The sequence below is a fragment of the Chrysemys picta genome, chromosome 10, assembly GCF_011386835.1.
Source record: "Chrysemys picta bellii isolate R12L10 chromosome 10, ASM1138683v2, whole genome shotgun sequence".
Taxonomy (NCBI): Eukaryota; Metazoa; Chordata; order Testudines; family Emydidae; genus Chrysemys; species Chrysemys picta.
This window is the reverse complement of record NC_088800.1, coordinates 56,582,569-56,603,196: the sequence shown is the minus strand read 5'-3', so window position 1 is coordinate 56,603,196 and position 20,628 is coordinate 56,582,569. Positions and strand designations below refer to the sequence as shown.

General features: G+C 44.1%; 1 protein-coding gene across 25 annotated transcripts in view; it reads right to left on the bottom strand.

Moving 5' to 3' along the window:
* NPRL3 (NPR3 like, GATOR1 complex subunit) overlaps window positions 1–20,628 on the bottom strand; it is a 154,714-nt gene that overhangs the window by 126,392 nt on the left and 7,694 nt on the right. For 13 of the 25 annotated variants that reach the window (XR_010591144.1, XR_010591143.1, XR_010591142.1 and 10 more), the window contains exon 2: window positions 14,571–14,640. Coding sequence is in view for 12 of the 25 variants with exons in the window: in XM_065559876.1 (XP_065415948.1) it covers window positions 14,571–14,640 (70 nt within the window). In the remaining 13 variants the exon portion in view is untranslated. Of the gene's footprint in view, window positions 1–203; window positions 3,009–3,030; window positions 3,070–3,307; window positions 3,470–14,570; window positions 14,641–20,628 lie in introns of those variants that run through there. The other 12 variants (XR_010591141.1, XM_005306152.5, XM_005306150.5 and 9 more) reach the window with 3 other exon arrangements.

Below are 20,628 nucleotides of genomic sequence, written 5' to 3'. Positions count from 1 at the left end.
AGGAGCTCAGACCAAAGTAAAACAGATTTCATTTTGGAATTGTAGGAAATTTTTCCCCTCAGTTAAGAGACTGTACAAACTTTATTGTTTTATTGCTGTATAGTCTTTCCTCAACTGCCCTCTTTGAAGCAGCCCAGCTACAACCAAAGTGAAGAAATTTAAACTAACCCTCTGGGGAGAGTTTAACAAGTTCCTGTACTTACATTTGCTTGTGTGTGTGCGCGCATGTCCCCCCATCCCCCTTCCCAATGCAAGTATCCCAGATAACACTGTATCACCTAAGGAAAAGGGCAGACCACGGGTGTGTGCTGCACTCCCTTTATCTCTTGTCAGCAAATGAGCCCTTAGTGCTCAAGGAAGCTACTCATTTAAGAAAGCTTTCTGGTCTAGTTTTGGTGAGTTATTAAAGGAATTAAGAGAAAAATTTACAGCCATATAATATATACACATTCACCCATGCACAGGCAGCTGTACTGGCTTTCAGTTAGCACACTGGTCATTTCTTTTTATTAGTAAGGAGAATATTCTTGGTTTTATTGAAGGTCTATGCTGACCCAATGGCTCTGGCTATGAGATTTCGGAGTACCCTTGCCCTGCTGGACATTAGGTGTGCTAGGGTCATGATGGCCCTTGCACTTCTGGAGGCAGCAAGTGTGCACTGCATTTTCAAACCCCATAACTGCTCATCACAGACAGTATTGCAGCTTATAGGAGACAGTTTCCTACTGAATGCAGCTGGGATATTGGCATAAGGAGATGGATTAATCCAGGTGCCTCAAAGCCAACTGAACCATCATTTCATGAATAGTTTATCTACCAGTATGTCCAACACATATGAATTCAATAAGGAAAAAACTGTAGTTTCCTTAAACTGACTAGAACAAGCTCCTCTGAAAACAGTTTCTGTTAAAAACAAACACAAGGTTACAGCTCCAGGTGCCCATTTGTGAAAAATCTCCTGCATCACTAGTCTGTGTTAATTAGGTGGTTCACACTGGACTGGGGAGAATCTTAAAGTGGGCTGGGCCACAAGGGATGGCAAATTTGGGAGCAGAAAGGATTAGGTGCTGATGAGTGGGAATTTTTTCTATCTGTCCTTGGAGAGAAAAGTCTTGACTGTGGGGCCCCGACCCATTATACTGGCTTTTATCACTTCAAGATTAAGCTACAACATGTTCAACATGGGACTACACAACCAGGCCATTCAGAAGGTAAAGTTGGTGCAGAATACACTGTAATCTGCACTGGCTTCTGGTTGGCTTCCAGGTGGAGGTCAAGGAGCTGGTTTCAACTACAAAGCCCTCAATGGTTTGTAACTGCCTACCTGAGAGACACTTCTTTCTCCCTCTGAGAGACTACCACAGATGTGATCAGCTGAAGCACCTGAGATACACAGCCCTCTGGTTCCACAGAGAGGAGTCTGGTATTGTAGCAGGGCCTCTTCAAGGGAATGAGGGGTCTTTGACTCTAGATCCCACTCCCCCTTAGTCACACAAACTGGATTTGTTAACCCTGACGACACACTGCATAGCTAATCTATTTCCTTGGGCTTTTACAGAGAAGGTGGACTGAGGGGTTTATCAGTTTTTATTATTCCAGCCTGGACTGGTTTGTATGAACAACACAGTGGGATCTGGATCCGGATCCAGGACCAGGGCTCCAAAGTTCTATAATTACTATTTATATTAACATTTTTGGGATTTTATTGAGGTTTGTAAAAATGCCTAAAGTCAATGGGGATTGATATTTCAACTGACAGAACCCTAAAGTTTTGTCTGAAGCTGATGAGATTCCACTCCTAGGCAATGACAGATCCAGCACTTGTGCGACCATGTAAAGCCCTGTGATTTCTAAAGGGGAGTAAACCCTTATTGTACCATGGCACAGAACAAGCAGGATCTAACCACAGAAACCAAAGGCCTTGGCTACACTAGGGTTTGGGATTTTTTTAAACCAGATTCTCTCACGACTACTACCACCAGTTCAACTCCATCAGTGGTATCAACAGTAGACAATAGAGCGGTTAACGCTGGGAGCACTAGCATTAGCTGGCTGCCACTATTGCTATCACCTGTGGAACTGAACCAGTGGTAGCAACAGTAGTTTTATTTTTATTTTCTTTTGGTGGGGTGGAAGACACCCTCAAACAGACACAGCCATCTGAGCCCAAGAAGAGATTCTATACCATGATTGACTTATACCAGGTGTTCAAATGAATAGGGAGAAAGAGTCTTAGCTTTTCCCTGCTATTGTTTGGTCTAGGCAGAAGGCAACTGCATAAATACAGCTTCAGCTCGTGAGGGAGCAATCTCAGGTTCCTGTGCATAGTGGCTATGCAGCTAAGAGAATGCCAGACTATTCTGCATCACTCCTGCTCTGAATACTTGCAGTTGTCTGTGAAGAGACCTTGGAATTTATTCCCTCTCAATCCAGCTTCTTCAGACTCTTTTCCAGCCTCCAGACATTATTCTCTTCCAGGTTGGAAGAAGGAGCCTCTCCCCAGTGTGTACCATTTCCACTTTCTTGGTCACTCTGCAGTGACTAATACAGTAAGGCTATCATGGAATTAAATAACTTTACTCATTGGACCATACTTGTAAGCGATCAATTGCTAGTCAGAAAGAAGCTGATTTAGGGTTTGGTAATTAATACTAAGATGAAATGTGTGTTTGGTGATACGTGACCCCAGACCCAATTCCCATGGAGCTTTCTGGAGGCATTGCAGCACCTTCATTGACACAGGCATGGATTCTTGCAGGATTACTTACTTTCCTTTACCAATAGAAAGGACAGTATGGGTCCACCCACTCGATACGTTTTTGTGCTTCCTGTAGTGTTAGCAGGACTTTTTCAAATCACCTAGCAAGAAACCTTGGCAATACATTTCTTACGGACACTGTGATTTAATATAGAGTTCAAATTAACTCAGTGTTCAGTGTAAAATGGAAATCAGAAACAAAGCACAATTAAAGGATGGTGAGAAAAGAAAGCCATTCTAGACAGATGATTGTTTAGAATGTTTGCTCTTACCCTGAAACCAATTGCTCATCAGTTAGAGGACATTGCTCTCTGAAATGGGAACATGGGCATAAACACAAAACAAAACCAAACAAAAAATACAGCAAAAGAATAAACCAGGCAAAGTAACACAAGATACACAAAAGTGACAATATTAAAAATGAAGATGGACTATTAAGGGTTAAACTTCTGTACAGTAGAGAACTACATGCAAGAGTAAAAGCAAGCCTATGGTAAGGGCACTGCTGGTGCATATTTTATAATTAATGCTTACCTAGCATATTCTTACCTAGAAATTGCAGAAAAACTAACACTGATTTCAGAGGAAGAGATTCCTTAACTTCGTTTCCTGGAGCAGATTGTTACTGGTGTTTACAAGAACCCATCTGTGTTGTTTAAAGTTGCTCACAGCATCATATGGCACAAACCCTCCTTGTCAACTTGCGAGGCACTGGCAGTGTAGCTCAGAGGTTAGAGATGAGACATAGGACACTGAGGATTTTATGCACATTTGTGGCCCTTTGGATGGTCTTGCACATGGAACTGCTGCTATTCCCAAATAAGCACATCTCCCCATATGAGACGGGCCAGATTCACAGCAGTGGCAGAGCCAGTTCCATCCCTGGCTTATTTCATACCCAGGACCAGTCAGCAATCAAAGCCTTAAGATGAGTAAGCTGAAAAAGGTTGTGGCAAAGGACATGAAGCCCTCCATTTGATGCAGAGAACAAAAGAAGGCACTTACTGACTCTGTTCTCAACTGCAGCTATTTGTACACTATGGCAGCAGATGCTCCTGCACTGGCTCCCAGATACCAGTGGACAGAGCAAATAGAAATGCTTCTCTCTCAAGAATAAAAATGTTTCCAAAGATGGATGGTGCAATTGAAAATTTGGCCAGATAAAGCCATGGCTGCCTTATACCATGCATGTTAAAAGCTGTACCTGAAATCAAAATGTCAACTCATTCTACTGGAAAGGTAAGTCAGTCTCCTGCCGGACACTTTACAGCAAAGAAAACCAGGGGCACCCTACAAATGGGAGAAGTGTCACCAAAGGAGGGAGAAGTGGAATCATGGGATGGGTGTCTAAAAGGATGGATGGAAAGCCAGGTGCTTCACTGAAGGGAGGCCCCTAAGAACACCTGTAAGGGGTACCAGGTAGGTGCTTAACAAAAGAAAAGAGAGAGAGAGTGTATATGGAGGAGTTATCAGAGGGGAGCAGATGCCAGTCAGGAAGTGGGAAGGGAAAGATATGCACTTCTGAAGGTGAGAGAGTCTCACTGGAAATGCTAATAAGGGAGTGCATATAGGAGTTGGTTCCTACAATCAGGAGGGGAGGGCCTGCCACATAGCCTCATCACCAGAATGCGCTGTTATAGCGCAGCTCAGTAGTACACTCTTCAGCAGTGTCTTACTTTAACGAGTTTCTGAGCTGTTAAAATAGGTGTATTAACAAAAAGGTACATACATGAGACCGACAACTGGAAAAACCTTGATATAGGGAGAATGCTCCCAACAGCTGGGGAGACATTCTCATGGGTTTTTATAGCTCTCACTATTGAACCAAAGACTGAAGCAGCAGGTATGGGGCAAGAGGACTGTACTCCATGTGGTGGAGGGTAAAGGAGTATGAGGACCTGAGAGGGAGGGTGCTGGTTTCCTGGTACTACAGCACTAGCATTGCCTTATCTGTATCAGACTCCCCAGCTCAACAGACAGCTGAGGATTTCCCTCTCGAAGGAACATGCTGCTGTAGTTGCTTAATGCTACAAGGGTTTGAGAGCCAACTTGTGCAAAAGCCTGTTGTTGACACAGCAATCCCTGAATGTGCTGGTTGTCCCAACTGAATCAGCTTGGTAACAGCTGGGAAGGAATTCCTGACTCCCAGTCTGGTACCCAGAATTCTACTATGCGAGAAATTTAGGCCTTTTCTACACTTAAATTTTTGACAGTTTAACCATGGTTAAACTGGCAAAAACTTTCCTAGTGTTGCTACAGTTATATTGGTATAAAAGTGCTTACACCGGTATAGTTTATGCCAGATAGGATAAACAGAGTTCCTGTTTTTCAGATTTTCATTCATTTCATTCTTGGGGGTTTATTCTTAACAATTTGAGTTTTATGTAGATGCCCCAAAAATGTTTTTTCCCCCCAGAGCTCTCTCTCTGATACCGTAATAAGATTTTTTTGGGTACTTCCCAAAATTCCTGTATAAACAGGATCTACTTTAATTTTTATGATCTGTATAAAAATGACTTACCGGTATTTTACTTTGATCTTTGTAGTTGAACCCCTGGTTTACCATGTAGCATGTTTGTATCCTAGTCTGCTTTAACACAGTATTGCTTCAAACAACACTATGTTAAAGCACACTAGGGAAATTTTAGTATGCATCAGAAGGGTCAACTCAGATCAACTAATGCACAATACGTTTTAGAAATCGCAATCTGCAGTCTGCATTATTGGTCCATGTATACAAGCCCTTAGATGAAAGCCAGGGAGCAGGGACATCACCTATATAAACAAACTGCACTGGAAAAGTGGTGAAGTCAACGCGAACCATTTCTGGCTTTTCGCAATATTTATTGAATAAACACTGATTTGTATATAGATATAGATAAACTGGGAGTGTTTTATCAATTAAAACCTAAAATCACTAGCCTTAAGTATAGGTTATACCAATATAAGTGCATCTACATTAGCACTTTTACCATCACAGCTATGTTGGGGGGAGACGGGGAAGAGACACAATCACTTCCCTAATTGACATAACCACAGTAAAACTTTTTAAGTGTAGACCAAGCCTTACCTTATGGCTTTGGGAAAGTCACTTAAGGCCTGTGTACCTCAGTTTTCCCATTTGTGCAAAAGAGCCAATACAATTCTCCACCAGTTGTGATGATTATTTAATATTTGTAAGACATTTTGGAGAGGAGATGTGTTTTAACTGGGTTATTTGGGTAGGAGGGGAATAGCGGAAGGCTAGGAGGAAGCAAGCGGAGATATGTTTGTCAGGCCAAGTTTGTTCTTACAGGTGGCTGATCCTACTAGATAGTCGCCTTCTATCAGGAAGCTAACAATACAATGCAAGTATTTTTGCTACTCCAGTTGCTTCTGAAAAGGAGATGAAAACCCAGACAAAGCTATATTAAAATAGAGTTCAGGCTGAGAGTATATACCAGTAACTGTGGGTGAAAGCATCACAAGAATGCTGTAATTATCTCAAAAACAAGCATTAACAAACCCAGGAAATTCAAGAGATAAGTCTAAATTTTTTAAAAATCCAATTATGTTAAGGTATGGAAATACAGAGTTCAGACACCTAAACCACCTTAACTCTCTCTGCAGTAATGCCATCAGTAAATAAAATTACAAAGCAAATCTAATCTTCAAAATCAAGTTATTCTAATTTGTGACCACAAACACATAATTACTTCACAGCCTCACAAAATCTCTTACTAAAGCTAATACTAACAGTGGGGATTGCTACTGCTAAAACCTAATGAAGTAAATACTATCCTCTTTCCACTTTAGGAGCAATTGTATTATGTACCGATCTATAAACTATTGGCAACTTGTCTCATGCTCCAATTAAAAGGTTTCCTGCTAAATGCAGGTTTGATTTTTTTCCCCAGCTCAAGGGCTTGATTATAACTGAGTTATGTTCACTGGAGTGCAATTAAAGGTATCACACTGGTTTTTCATTTAAAGGAAAATGTAAAGTATATACTTTGAAAAGAACAGAATTAACTGAGGAAAAGCAGTAGTCTATTCCATTGTGTCTGTTCAATCTGAGCTGTTCACACTATCCGTTCAAAAACTGGTGACAACGGGAAAAGATGAAAAGCTGCTATATGCAGATGATGTAGTAGTAAGGGCATCCTTAAAAGGTGACTTAGGCCTGGTCTACACTACGGGTTTAGGTCGACTTTAGCAGCTTTAAACCGAATTAAGCCTGGACACGTCCACACAACGAAGCCCTTTCTTTCGATTTAAAGGGTCCTTTAAACCGGTTTCTTTACACCACCTCCGACGAGGGGATTAGCGATAAAACCGGCCTTTGCGGGTCGGAATTGGGGTAGTGTGGACGGAATTCGACGTTATTGGCCTCCGGGAGCTATCCCACAGTGCTTCATTGTGACCGCTCTGGACAGCACTCTCAACTCGGATGCACTGACCAGGTAGACAGGAAAAGACCCGCGAAGGTTTGAATTTCATTTCCTGTTTGCCCAGCGTGGAGAGCACAGGTGACCACGCAGAGCTCTTCAGCACAGGTAACCGTGATGGAGTCCTCCCAGGATCGCAAAAGAGCTCCAGCATGGACCGAACGGGAGGTACGAGATCTGCTCGCCATATGGGGAGATGAAGCAGTGATAGCTGAACTCCGTAGCAGTAAAAGAAATGGAAAAGTATTAGAAAAGATCTCCAAGGCCATGAAGGACCGAGGCCATAACAGGGACACACAGCAGTGCCGCGTGAAAATTAAGGAGCTACGGCAAGCTTACCACAAAGCCAGAGAAGCAAACGGAAGGTCCGGGGCAGAGCCGCAAACTTGCCGCTACTACGCGGAGCTACATGCAATCCTAGGGGGTGCAGCCACCACTACCCCAACCGTGTGCTATGACTCTCTCACTGGAGAAACACACAGGGAAGACGGTTCGGGGAACGAGGAAGATGACGATGGAGGTACTGTAGGTAGCTCACAGCAGCAAGGAAGCGGAGAAACCGGTTTCCCCAACAGCCAGGATATGTTTGTGACCCTGGACCTGGAACCAGTAACCTCCGAACTCACCCAAGACCCTCAGGGCACACAGGAGACCTCTGGTGAGTGTAACTTTGTAACTATTTGTAAACATTACAAAAAAAAGCAAGCGTGTTTAATGATTACTTTGCCCTGGCAATCGCGGCCAGTACATCTACTGGAAAAGTCTGTTAACGTGTATGGGGAGGAGCGGAAATCCTCCAGGGACATCTCCAGAAAGCTCTCCTGGTTGAAATGGGGTGATTTTATTAAGGGGACATTCAGAGGCGCCCGTTCCTGCTCTTCTGACCAGAAATGTTCCCTGCTGTTAACCACGCGGTGGGGGGAGGGGTGAAGTGATCATCCCAGAGAATCGTGTGTGTGGGGGGGGGGGGGTTACTTGTGTTTGTGCCGCATGTTAACCGGGAAACCGCAGCCCCCTCCTTTTACATTGAAACCCCATTTTAAATAGACAACCCAATTCATCCTTGATATGGGAAATGCGCTGCTGTTTGCAACCTTTCCCGCATGTTAAGAAGGTTAAAAAAGCCAAAACACTGTGGCCTACCATGGCTGCCTGCAAGCCGAAATATGCGACCTTGTAATGAAAGAGTGTACCCATTGTTCTCTAAAATGTGTCTTTTTTAACCACCTCTCCCTTCTCCTCCACCAGCTGCAAATGTTTCTCCTTCGTAGAGGCTCGTGAACATTAGAAAGAGAAAACGTAGGACGAGGGACGATATGTTCACGGAGCTGCAGATGTCCGCCCACGCTGATAGAGCACAGCAGAATGCGTGGAGGCAGTCAATGTCGGAGATGAGAAAAGCTCAATATGAACGAGAGGAGAGGTGGCGGGCTGAATCGCGGGATGAACAGAGCAAGTGGCGGGCTGAAGACGATAGGTGGCGTCAGCTTGCAGACAGACGGCAAGAGGCAATGCTCCGTCTGCTGGAGCATCAAACTGATATGCTCGAGCGTATGGTTGAGTTGCAGGAAAGGCAGCAGGAGCAGAGACCGCCGCTACAGCCCGTGTAACCAACAGCCCTCCTCCCCAAGTTCCATAGCCTCCTCACCAAGACGCCCAAGAACACGGTGGGGGGGCCTCCGTCCACCCAGTCACTCCACTCCAGATGATCGCCCAAGCATCAGAAGGCTGGCCTTCAATAAGAGTTAAAGTTTTAAAATGCAGTGTGTCCTTTTCCATCCCTCCTCCCCCACCCATCCCAGGCTACCTTGGCAATTATCCTCCTACTTCTGTGAGGAACTAATAAAAAATGCATGAATGTGAAAAAACAATGACTTTATTGCCTCTGCAAGCGGGAGGGGAGGGTGGGGTGGGGTGGTTGGTTTACAGGGAAGTAGAGTGAACTGGGTCGGGGGGGGGGTTGGAGGGTTCATCAAGGAGAAACAAACAGAAGTTTCACACAGTAGCCTGGCCAGTCACAAAACTCGTTTTCAAAGCTTCTCTGATGCGCACCGCGCCCTGCTGTGCTCCTCTAACCGCCCTGGTGTCTGGCTGCGCGTAATCAGCGGCCAGGCGAGTTGCCTCAACCTCCCACCCCGCCATAAATGTCTCCCCCTTACTCTCACAGATATTGTGGAGCGCACAGCAAGCAGCAATAACAATGGGGATATTCCTTTTGCTGAGGTCTGAGCGAGTCAGTAAGCTGCGCCAGCGCGCTTTTAAACGTCCAAATGCACATTCCACCACCATTCGGCACTTGCTCAGCCTGTAGTTGAACAGGTCCTGACTCCTGTCCAGGCTGCCTGTGTACGGCTTCATGAGCCATGGCATTAAGGGGTAGGCTGGGTCCCCAAGGATCACGATAGGCATTTCAACATCACCAATGGTCACTTTCTGGTCCGGGAAGAAAGTCCCTTCCTCCAGCTTTCGAAACAGAGCAGAGTTCCTGAAGACGCGAGCATCATGTACCTTTCCTGGCCATCCCACGTTGATGTTGGTGAAACGTCCCTTGTGATCCACCAGGGCTTGCAGCAGCATTGAAAAGTACCCCTTACGGTTTACGTAGTCGGTGGCTTGGTGCTCCGGTGACAAGATAGGGATATGGGTTCCGTCTATGGCCCCGCCACAGTTTGGGAATCCCATTTCAGCAAAACCATCCACTATTGACTGCACGTTGCCCAGAGTCACTACCCTTGCTATCACCAGGTCTTTCATTGCCCTGGCAAATTGGATCACAGCAGCCCGCACCGTAGATTTGCCCACTCCAAATTGATTCCCGACTGACCGGTAGCTGTCTGGCGTTGCAAGCTTCCACAGGGCTATCGCCACTCGCTTCTCAACTGTGAGGGCTGCTCTCATCCTGGTATCCTGGCGTTTCAGGGCAGGGGAAAGCAAGTCACAAAGTTCCATGAAAGTGCCCTTACGCATGCGAAAGTTTCGCAGCCACTGGGAATCGTCCCATACCTGCAGCACGATGCGGTCCCACCAGTCTGTGCTTGTTTCCCGGGTCCAGAATCGGCGTTCCACGGCATGAACCTGCCCCAGTGACACCATGATTTCCACATTGCTGGGGCCTGTGCCTTGTGAGAGGTCTATGTCCATGTCAATTTCCTCATCACTCTCGTCGCCGCGCTGCAATCGCCTCCTCGCCTGGTCCGGGTTTCGCCTTGGCATGTCCTGGCTCTGCATATACTCCAGGACAATGCGCGTGGTGTTCATAGTGCTCATAATTGCCGCGGTGATCTGAGCGGGCTCCATGATCCCAGTGCTAGCTATGGCGCCTGGTCTGAAAAAAGGCGCGAAAGTAGTATCTGATGGACCAGGAGAAGGAGGGAGGGAGGGAGGGAGGGCCGAGTGACGACATGGCATACAGGTACAGGAACAGGGAGAAACACAAACAACTGTCACACAGAATGGTCCCCCCAAAGATTAAACTGAAAACCGTGGGCTTAGCAGGCCATTGATTTCATGGAGGAAGGGGAAGCAAATGAATACAGAACAAATCTATTTTTTACATCTTAAGCTGGCAGCCGACGGTGCAGCATGAGTGATAGCCTCTCCAGTACGACGACGATGGGTACCAGTCACAATATACCATCTCCTGGCAAGGGGCTGGTGCAATGCAGCCCTACGGCTGCCAGCCCCATGGCTATCACTCATGCTACACCGTCTACCGCCAAAAGGCAGTTAGCAGCTGCTGCTGTGTAGCAATGCAGTCCCACGTCTGCCGGCACCCAGAGGACATATGGTGACGGTGAGCTCAGCTGAGCTGAGCGGGCTCCATGCTTGCCGTGGTATGTTGTCTGCACAGGTAACCCAGGTAAAAAGGCGCGAATCTATTGTCTGCCGTTGCTGTGACGGGGGAGGGAGGGGCCTGACGACATGTACCCAGAACCGCCCGCGACACTGTTTTGCATCATCCGGGCATTGGGATCTCAACCCAGAATTCCAAGGGGCGGCGGAGACTGCGGGAACTGTGGGATAGCTGTGGGATAGCTACGCATAGTGCAATGCTCCGGAAGTCGACGCTAGCCTCGTACTATGGACGCGGTCCGCCGACTAGAGCACCTAGAGCATTTTATTGTGTGGACACACACAATCGGCTGTATACAACCGATTTCAATAAAACCGGCTTCTATAAATTCGAACTAATTTCGTAGTGTAGACATACCCTTAGGGAAAATAGTAAACCAGTGGTATGACAAGCTAAGCAGGCATCGGACAAAAATGAACATGAGTAAGATTAGGGTCATGTGGGTCAGTAGAGATGCCACAGGGAAACTGGATATAGAGATTAATGAAGTACGACTAAACAAATTGACCAGTTCAAGTACCTCAAGAGTGAGCTTGAATGTTTGTTGAGACACAAGTGTTGTGCACAACAAGCATATGCCTCGGAGACTGAAAGCCCTACTTTATAGAACAATAGTGCACCCAGTAATGCTGTATGGTGCAGAAACATGGGTGGTGAAGAGGCAGCAGATTCAATGCCTACAGCTGTTGAAGGTAAGATGTCTTTGCACTATAAAAGGAGTTACACAAAGTGACAGATTTCAAAATGAAAGCATTAGGATGGCAGTCAAAGTCTAACATAGCTGACAAAATCCAGGAAGCGTGACTTCCCTGGTTCAGACACATGCAGAGGATGAATGAAGAGGAACAGACGAAGTTCGAATGGGATGACAGCATAGTAGTAAACAAACCCCGTGGAAAGCTGAGGAAGTGATGGATGGATCGCATCAAAGATTAGGGACCTAAGCAGGTGGATCTTAGTGCTGCAATGGACAGCCAAAGATAGTGCATGCTTGCTCAACGACTTGACCCCAGATGATCGCATAAGGGGAAAGAGAAGAAGAATCAGAGTCACAATCTATTGAAAGATACAGATCTGAAAACTGGAGCTGTCCGGCCATCATATTTCAAGACAAAAATGCAAAACAGAAGGCATTTGTATGACTTTATATTTACTTTCTTCAAAGTTAGTGCATTTCAGGAAACAATTTGATAACATGTACATTAACAGCACGTGCAGTAATTTGATGGAAGAAGTCACTTGTTGCTATGAGCTATCATTTCTGAAGATGGGGATCAGTCTAGCCGTTGTATCAGTTCTTCAGCTGTAGACAAGAGCTTATCTCTTTCCTTCCATTAGCATGTGAGAGGAAGTTGTGAAAAATGTGATTAATGTGAAAAATACTGATTATTCTGGGAGCCAGAGAAGGACTTTTGCAAAGGAAGAATTAGACTCAAGTGTAATTTCAGAAAAGGATTTTGTCACAGCTAGCAGGTTTAAAATGAAGCCACCTCTGCACATTTGAATGCAGATGCATAAGCACACAAAGAGCACTTTCATCAGGTCTGCTAGATTAAAGAACCTCTACTATCCAAAATCTTCTCCATATGTAGGTACTTCTACACCATGACCAAAGGAGCTCAATGTATGTAGCTTATAAGTATTTGAAAGGCATGTTTTCCAGACTTCACATCATTCTGGTGGCTCTTTTCTGAACATTCTCCAATTTTTCAACATCCATTTGAAGTGGATTCCAGAATTGAACGCAATATTCCAGTAACTCCAATTGTTTGAATCTTTAAGTATGTGTTTTTCCTTTCAATGACCAATAATGTACAAGGTCACAATACAATGAAAACTGGGATTTAGGAGATTTTGGTAACTCAGCTCTTCAAGGGCATTACAAGTTCTCTGAGCTTTGTTTTTGGGTCTCATGCTGGTCATTATCTGTAGGAACCAATAGCTTCCCTCTTTTCCTGGCATTCTGAGAATTTTTTGAAATGCCAAAAGCAGCACAGCACTCCCTTGCTTTACAAGTATAGTTTACAAAATACTAGGGCCAAACTTTTTAACAGTGACTTGCAAAAGCAACTTGAGTTAACCAAAGAAACACATACTGAATGGCTCCACTAATTTGGCTGTGCGCAGGGTTTAGCACAGAACTAAATACTAGTTTTTAAAAGTTGTTTTTAGTTCCCGTGGAGTCTGCTGCCTTGTACGGGATTCACTGAGGACATCCCAGATTGCAGTGTTCTACGACACCAAAGATACCAAATATCAGAGGGGTAGTTGTGTTAGTCTGGATCTGTAAAAAAACAACAAAGAGTCCTGTGGCACCTTATAGACTAACAGACGTATTGGAGCATAAGCTTTCGTGCGCCAATAAGTGCTCCCACGAAAGCCTCTGCTTCAATATGTCTGTTAGTCTATAAGGTGCCACAGGACTCTGTCACTTTTTAAAGATACCAAAAAAGACAACACACCGATTTATTGTAAGTCCCAAGCAAGTTGTGTTTTTCTCATCTGTAGAAAACTAAAGCACTGATGCCACCAAGACTTATGTACTTACTTAACTTCATTACCATGAGCTGTTACACTGATTTCAATGGGACTACTCGTGGTAGTAAAAGTAAGCATGTGCTTAAATCTTTGCAGGATCGGGACATAAATTTCCCCTTTTGAGATCCAATTTTGCCAACTTCTCTCACGTTAAGTAGTATCTTTTACTGTAATTAGTTTAACTGATTTCAAATAACACTCTTCTCAGCAGGAGTAAGGGTGACAGAACCCGTCCTTTAACTATTTCGTAAGATTTAAAAAACATGCCCCAGAGAACACCAACTTAGCTAAGGGTGAGCTCAGGACACCTGCTGACTTTGCCAACATCTGCGACAGCCCAGAGTGATAAATTTTGTGGTATGCACAAACCAGAACAAAGCAGGAGACTCTATGAAGTAAGAAGAATGTTTAAAAGATCAATTTAAACGGAATAATACACAGGGACACTCAGCACCTCCAGAGCATTTTTCATCCAAGGATCCCAAAAACATTGTTTAAATTTCAGTATCCTTATGAGACATCACTTCATCCAACAAAAAATTGCAGCTACCTCTGGGGAAACACACCAGTTAATTTGCGCACAATTCTACATGAGAGTTAAGGCAGCAAGTGAAGAACACTGCATCCAACTGTAACTCCCATCTGGAGATGCAGGTTGGTAGAACTGAAATCTGACCAAGGCCACTGGATTAACACTCCTATTTTCAAAGAGTGGCATGGGCTCTTTAATGACCAGAAGAGGTTAGAATGTCTGATTTACATCTTGCCCGAAAACCAGCACCTTCAGCAGCACTCTGACTCTCACGAGAAGTGCCTGATTAGTAGGTGCATCCAGCACATCTGTCTGAGATTAATTCGGTTCTGAGTTTTTCTTTGCAGATCTCCTTTCATACAGTACAAGAGGATTTGCCTACTCAACTACTGTGCAAGAAAGGAGAATGGGCCATTCTCCTCCTTTATTTTAAAACTTTTGGTTGAGGGGAAATTTCCTTACCTGGAGTCTCCATCTTGGTCTTCTGTGTTGTCATTAGTGCTATTCACAGCGTATCTGCTCCTTGGCTTACCTGAAGCAAATGGAAAAAAAGAATTTCGAATTGCTTAACAGTGACCTTCAAAAAGAAATGTGTGTTTGTGCCTTTTTCTAAGGGATGTACTAGGAAGGCCCAAAAGTGTTCTCTTTAAAAACAACAACAAAAGCCCTTTCTCCCTCCTTTTTCATATTAGAAACATCCAGCCTTGACTTCTCTGTTTTTGCTCCAAGATAGTCTGAGAAACAGGACCAGAAGTGTCCTCATCCTTCAACTGAAGATGAAGGGGTGCTGAAACTTTCACAAAGAGAACTTATTTCCCAAGTATCTGGCAGAAATATGAATTAAATAGATACACCTCTACCCCGATATAACGCGACCCAATATAACATGAATTCGGATATAACGCGGTAAAGCAGTGCTCCGGGGGGGGCAGGGCTGCGCACTTTGGTGGATCAAAGCAAGTTCGATATAACGCGGTTTCACCTATAACGCGGTAAGATTTTTTGGCTCCCGAGGACAGCGTTATATCGAGGTAGAGGTGTAGTCAGCAAACAAACAACTTTTAAAAGTTTGATTAACTCCCTTCCCTTGCTCAGGTGTAATTATCATAGTATCTGATGTCACAAGCCAGCAAGTTGACTAGCCCTTCAGAGGGTCCTCTTACACAGAGAAAGAAATCTAAAGATCTAATGCCATCAACAAGAATGGAAAAAAACAAAAACAGTTTTCAAACAACTTTCAGCTGATCTTGGTAAATAATGCAAAAGAGGGTTTAAACATCTTCTCTCTTGGCAAATCACATTTTAACACCTACAACGGGGTGTTAAATGCCCTTTGATGACATTGGAAGGTTAGCACAAAGATCAAGGGTAAAATATGTGACCTTTTGATACTAACTAAAGGTTTATTTGCTATCTGTTACTTGTTAGGTGCTTTGCGGTCTGACCTCCTGTATATCACAGGCCACTACCACCACCACCCACATACTAAACCCAACTGAAATTAGACCAAGGTATAATAGCCTTTAGGAAATCAAAGTACATATGAAGCCACTGGAAACTCTCTCACATATTTTCAGCCTAAATATAATAGATTTTGTCAAGATTTTCCAAATCCATCACATGATCTTGCCTAGGGGTAGTTAAAGCCAGCCATTTTACATCCAGGAAATTTCAAAACAACAGTCCAGCTGGGGTGAAAAGGAGAACACAGAGCTGGGCATTATGTGTACTGATGGCATTTGAGCCTAGAGAGTTGAAAAATCTTCCCTAAAAATCTAACTGATGTTAATTAAGGGCAAGGCTGAGCCCCCATAAAAGGAACACTATAAATGAGTGTTCTTAAGAAGGGTGTGTTTCTAGTGGGAATCTGCAGGGATCAAGTCTTGATCCTATGCTATTTAACATTTTTATTAACAATCTAGAAGAAAACATAAAATTATTACTGATGAAGTTTGCAGATGATGCAAAAAAATGGGGAGTGGTAAATAATTAAGAGGACAGATCACAGATACAGAGCAATCTGGATCGTTTGCTAAACTAGGTGCAAGCAAATTATGAGTTTTAATGCAGCTAAATGTAAACGTATACATCTAGGAACAAAGACTATAGGCCATACTTACAGGATGAGGGACTCTACCCTGAGAAACACTGATTCTGAAAAAGATTTTGGGATCATGGTGGATAATCAGCCGAACACGAGCTCCCAGTGCAACACTGTGGCCGAAAGGCCTAATGCAATCCTGGGATGCAAAAACAGAGAAATCTTGAGTAGGAGTAGAGAGGTCATTTTACCTCTGTATTTGGCACTAGTGCAACTATTGCTGGAATACTGTATCCAGTTCTTGTGTCCACAGTTCAAGAAGAATGTTGATAAATCGGAGAGGGTTCAGAGAAGAGCCATAGAATGATTAAAGCAGGGGTTGGCAACCTACGGCACGCTCAGCCCGCCGCCACTCTGGGGCTTTCCGCCGCCGGCTCCTGCCAGCCAGGGTCCCACCGCCGGTCCCACTCAGAACCCGCTGCTGGCCTGGGGGAAGGAACCCCAGGCCGGCAGCTGGCTGAGACCCCAGCTGGCAGGAGCCGGCGGCTGAAACCCCAGAGCGGGGACAGGCTGAGCCGCTCAGCCCGCCGCCGGTCTGGGGTTCCCTCTGCTGGCCCCTTGCCAGCTGGGGTCCCCCCCCACCGCAGCCCCACTCAGCACTCACTGCTAGCCTGGGTGAAGGAACCCCAGCTGGCAGCAGGCTGAGACCCTGGCTGGCAGGAGCCAGCAGCCGAAACCCCAGAGGGGCAGGCAGGCTGAGCTGCTTAGTAGCTGCTCTGGGGGTTCTGGCTGCTGGCCCCTTGCCAGCTGGGGTCCCCCCTGCCACAGCCCCACTCACTTTGCGCAGGCCCCCTGCCAGACAGGGTCCAGGCCTCCAGCCCTGCTCAGCCCTACCAGCCGCAAGCTCCACTCACCTCAGCTGCCGATCTGGGGTTCCAGACGCTGACCTCCTGCCAGCCAGGTCAGGATCTCCAGCCTTGCTCAGCCTGCTTTCTGGCCTGGAGTCCCAGCAGGCCACCCTGGGCTCTGCTCCTGGCCTTGGATCAGTGCTCTACAGCCTCCCCACTGTGGCCCACTGTCCCCAGCCTGGGACAGTGAGGGTTGCACACAAGGCAAGAGGGGGTGCAGCTCAGCACCCCCATCTTAAAATTGCTTATATCAGACCACACTGCGTTTGCCCTTGTGCCTGCCTTCTATTGCCATTTTTTTCCACCACTGAGAGTTGAAGGGAACATTTGACAAAATGGCAGCTCTTAAGAAAGTGAAGCTAGATGTCCGATCATTTCAGCCTGCTTGGACAGACGCATTTGGATTTATTGAAAAGAAGGACCGTGCTATTTGTGCTTTCTGATATGGAAGTGTTGTTTGTCGCACATCGAGTGTTCAATGACATTTTGAAACGAAGCACGAAAAAACCTTTCTTGACGAAGCAGACAAGACTGAATCAATCAAAAAGGCAGTAGCAGCCTATGAGAAGCAAAGCAGTGTTTTTAAAAGGTTAAGTGTAAGTAAAAATCAAGCTACAGAAGGAAGTTACAAGATTGCACAGTGCATTGCAAAAAACGGAAAGCCATTTACAGATGGGGAAATATATAAAAAGTTTTTCTCAGCAGTTCGGAGATTTTGTTCAATGATTTGCCAAATAAAGATATGATTGTATCTAGAATAAAAGAACTGCCCATCTCTGCCAGAACAGTTGAGAGACGCATAAGTGAAATGGCAGAAAACATTAAGGAAAAGCAGACAACTGCATTGAAAAACACAGTAGTGTTTAGTGTTGCAGTTGATGAGAGCGTGGATATAAACGACGTTCCACGTTTGGCAGTTGTTGCAAGATACTGTGCTTCCGATTAAATCCGAGAGGAACTTTGTTGCCTAAAACCCCTGCATAGCACAACAAAGGGGGAAGATATACTGGTAAGTTTTGTAAACCATTTTGAAGAATGAGGAGTTGACACCAGAAAAATATTTTGTGTGACAACAGATGGTGCTCCTGCCATGGTCGGAAAACAGAAGGGACTGGTAAAGTTACTACAAGATCAAATTGCCCATCCAACAGTCAAATTTTACTGTCTCATCCATCAAGAAAACCTGTGTGCTAAAATTTCTAATTCAGAGCTTAATAATGTGATGAATACAGTGGTGCGAATTGTGAATTTCCTTGTTGCTCGATCTTCTTTGACTCACAGACAATTTCAAGCACTGCTAGAAGAGATGGACAGTGCTTATAACGACATCCCACTTCACAGCAACATTCAGTGGCTAAGTCATGGCAAGGTTTTGGTGCGCTTTGTAAATTGTTTTGATGCAATCAAGGCCTTTTTGTCGGAAAAAGAACAAAACTACCCTGAACATTATGATGACAAATGGCTGTGTAAGCTCACGTTTCTAACTGATATCACCGCTCACCTAAACGAACTCAACCTGTGTCTCCAGGGCAAACTGTTCAGGCTTCATAAAGGTCCAGGAAAGCATTTGTTGTGAAACTAGCAGTTTTTTCCTGGGATATTCAAACTTCTACTTTCCACTACTTCCAACTCATAAAAGAGCTATCGACACGTTGCACTGTCAGTGTCGATGAGATTGGAATGTATATGTAAGAACTGAAATCAGAATTTTCTGACAGATTTCAAGATTTCCAGCGATTTGGCCCAATGCTTTCTTTCCTTATTAAACCTGAAAAGTTCAATGAAAGCAACTTGGATTTGTCTGTATTTCAGTGGATGGGTGTTGAAGATTTCGAAATGCAGCTCATTCAGTTAAAAAGCTCAGAATTGTGGACATCAAAGTTTGTGGATCTGTGGAGCGCACATGAAGCTACCGAGAGAGATCATGGAGCCTCTATTCTGACCTGCTGGACGTCCCTGCCAGTGAAATTTAACTGTTTGAAGAAAATTACGTTTGCAATGCTTTCAGCATTTGGATCCACATACCTGTGTGAACAGGTATTTTCACACATGAAATCTGTCCTCTGTCCCTCTCGGAGCCGGTTAACAAGTGATCACTCAGAAGCCTGTGTGCAGCTTAAAGTATCCAGATATGTGCCAGATATTGGAAAACTCAGCAAAGAAAAGCAAGGGCACGGATCACACTAAACTGATAAGATCTGCATTTTAATTTAATTTTAAATAAAGCTTCTGAAACATTTTGAAAACCTTGTTTACTTTACATATAACAGTAGTTTGGTTATATATTATAAACTTATAGAGAGACCTTCTAAAAAATGTTAAAATGTATTACCGGCATGCCAAGCCTTAAATTAGAGTGTATAAATGAAGACTCGGCACACCAATGCTGAAAGGTTGACAACCCCTGGATTAAAGGATTAGAAAAAGATGTCTTATGGTGATAAACTAAACAGACTGAGCTCCTGGAGTTTAACAAAGAGAAGGGTTAAGGCATGACTTGATTACAGTCTATAAGTACCTGCATGAGGACCAAATATTTAATAATAAGCTCTTAAATCTAGTAGAGAAAAGTATAACACGATCCAATACTAGAAGTTGAAGCTAGACAAACAGACTGGAATAAGGTAAATTTCTGACGGTGGGGGTAATTACCATTGGAACAAGTTACCAAGAGCCATAGTGGATTCTCCATCCCTGACAATTTTTAAATCAAGGTTGGATGATTTTCTAGAAGATCTGCTCTAGGAATTATTTTGGGGAAGATCTCTGGCCTGTGTTATACGTGAGGTCAGACTAACTTATCACAAATCCTTCTGACATTAGAATCTGTGAATCTATAAAAGGAAGCAACTGTCCATCATTACCCTTTGGCTGAAAGAATAAAGCAATCAGAAGGCTTCTTCTACCTCAGACAGATCTTGAACATGAACTAGCAGCATTCTACGGTAGCAGACTGAGGGTAGGTCATAGGGAACTTTTGTCTTCGGCCACAATGACACTGTGCATCAGATCAGGGTAGAGATGAAATGACTATGCTTTTAAATGTTTTACATTTAGATCGAATATTAAGACCAGGCACTCAAAATGTCAGCCCAAAAAGGAATTGCTTTAGAATTATGAGTAACTGGGAAAGGAGGGAATGGAAATTGAACTAAGTCTACTAGAACATATAACTCATCATATGTGCTTCTCCAAGCTACATTCAACTGTGTGAATAGATCAGATGCTCATTGCACTGGCTTCTGGGAAACCTTTGGATAAAGATAATCTATTCAAGTGGGAAAACAAAAAAGAGTGTTTAACTTTTGCGAATGGACATTTTGCTGGGTCTTTCTCCCATCAACCTTTTGAAATCCTGGTGTTGCCAACTCTTAAAATTTTAACGTGAGTCTCACAATATTTGGTATTTTTCTTGAAGTCCCAGTTCCTGGAGGCATGTGATTAAGCGAGAACCTCATCTTTCATTTAAATACTAAATAATATCTAGCTCTTATATAATTCTTTTTATCAGTAGATAAATCCCAAAGGATCTTACAAAGGAGGTCAGTATCATTATCCCCATTTTTATAGG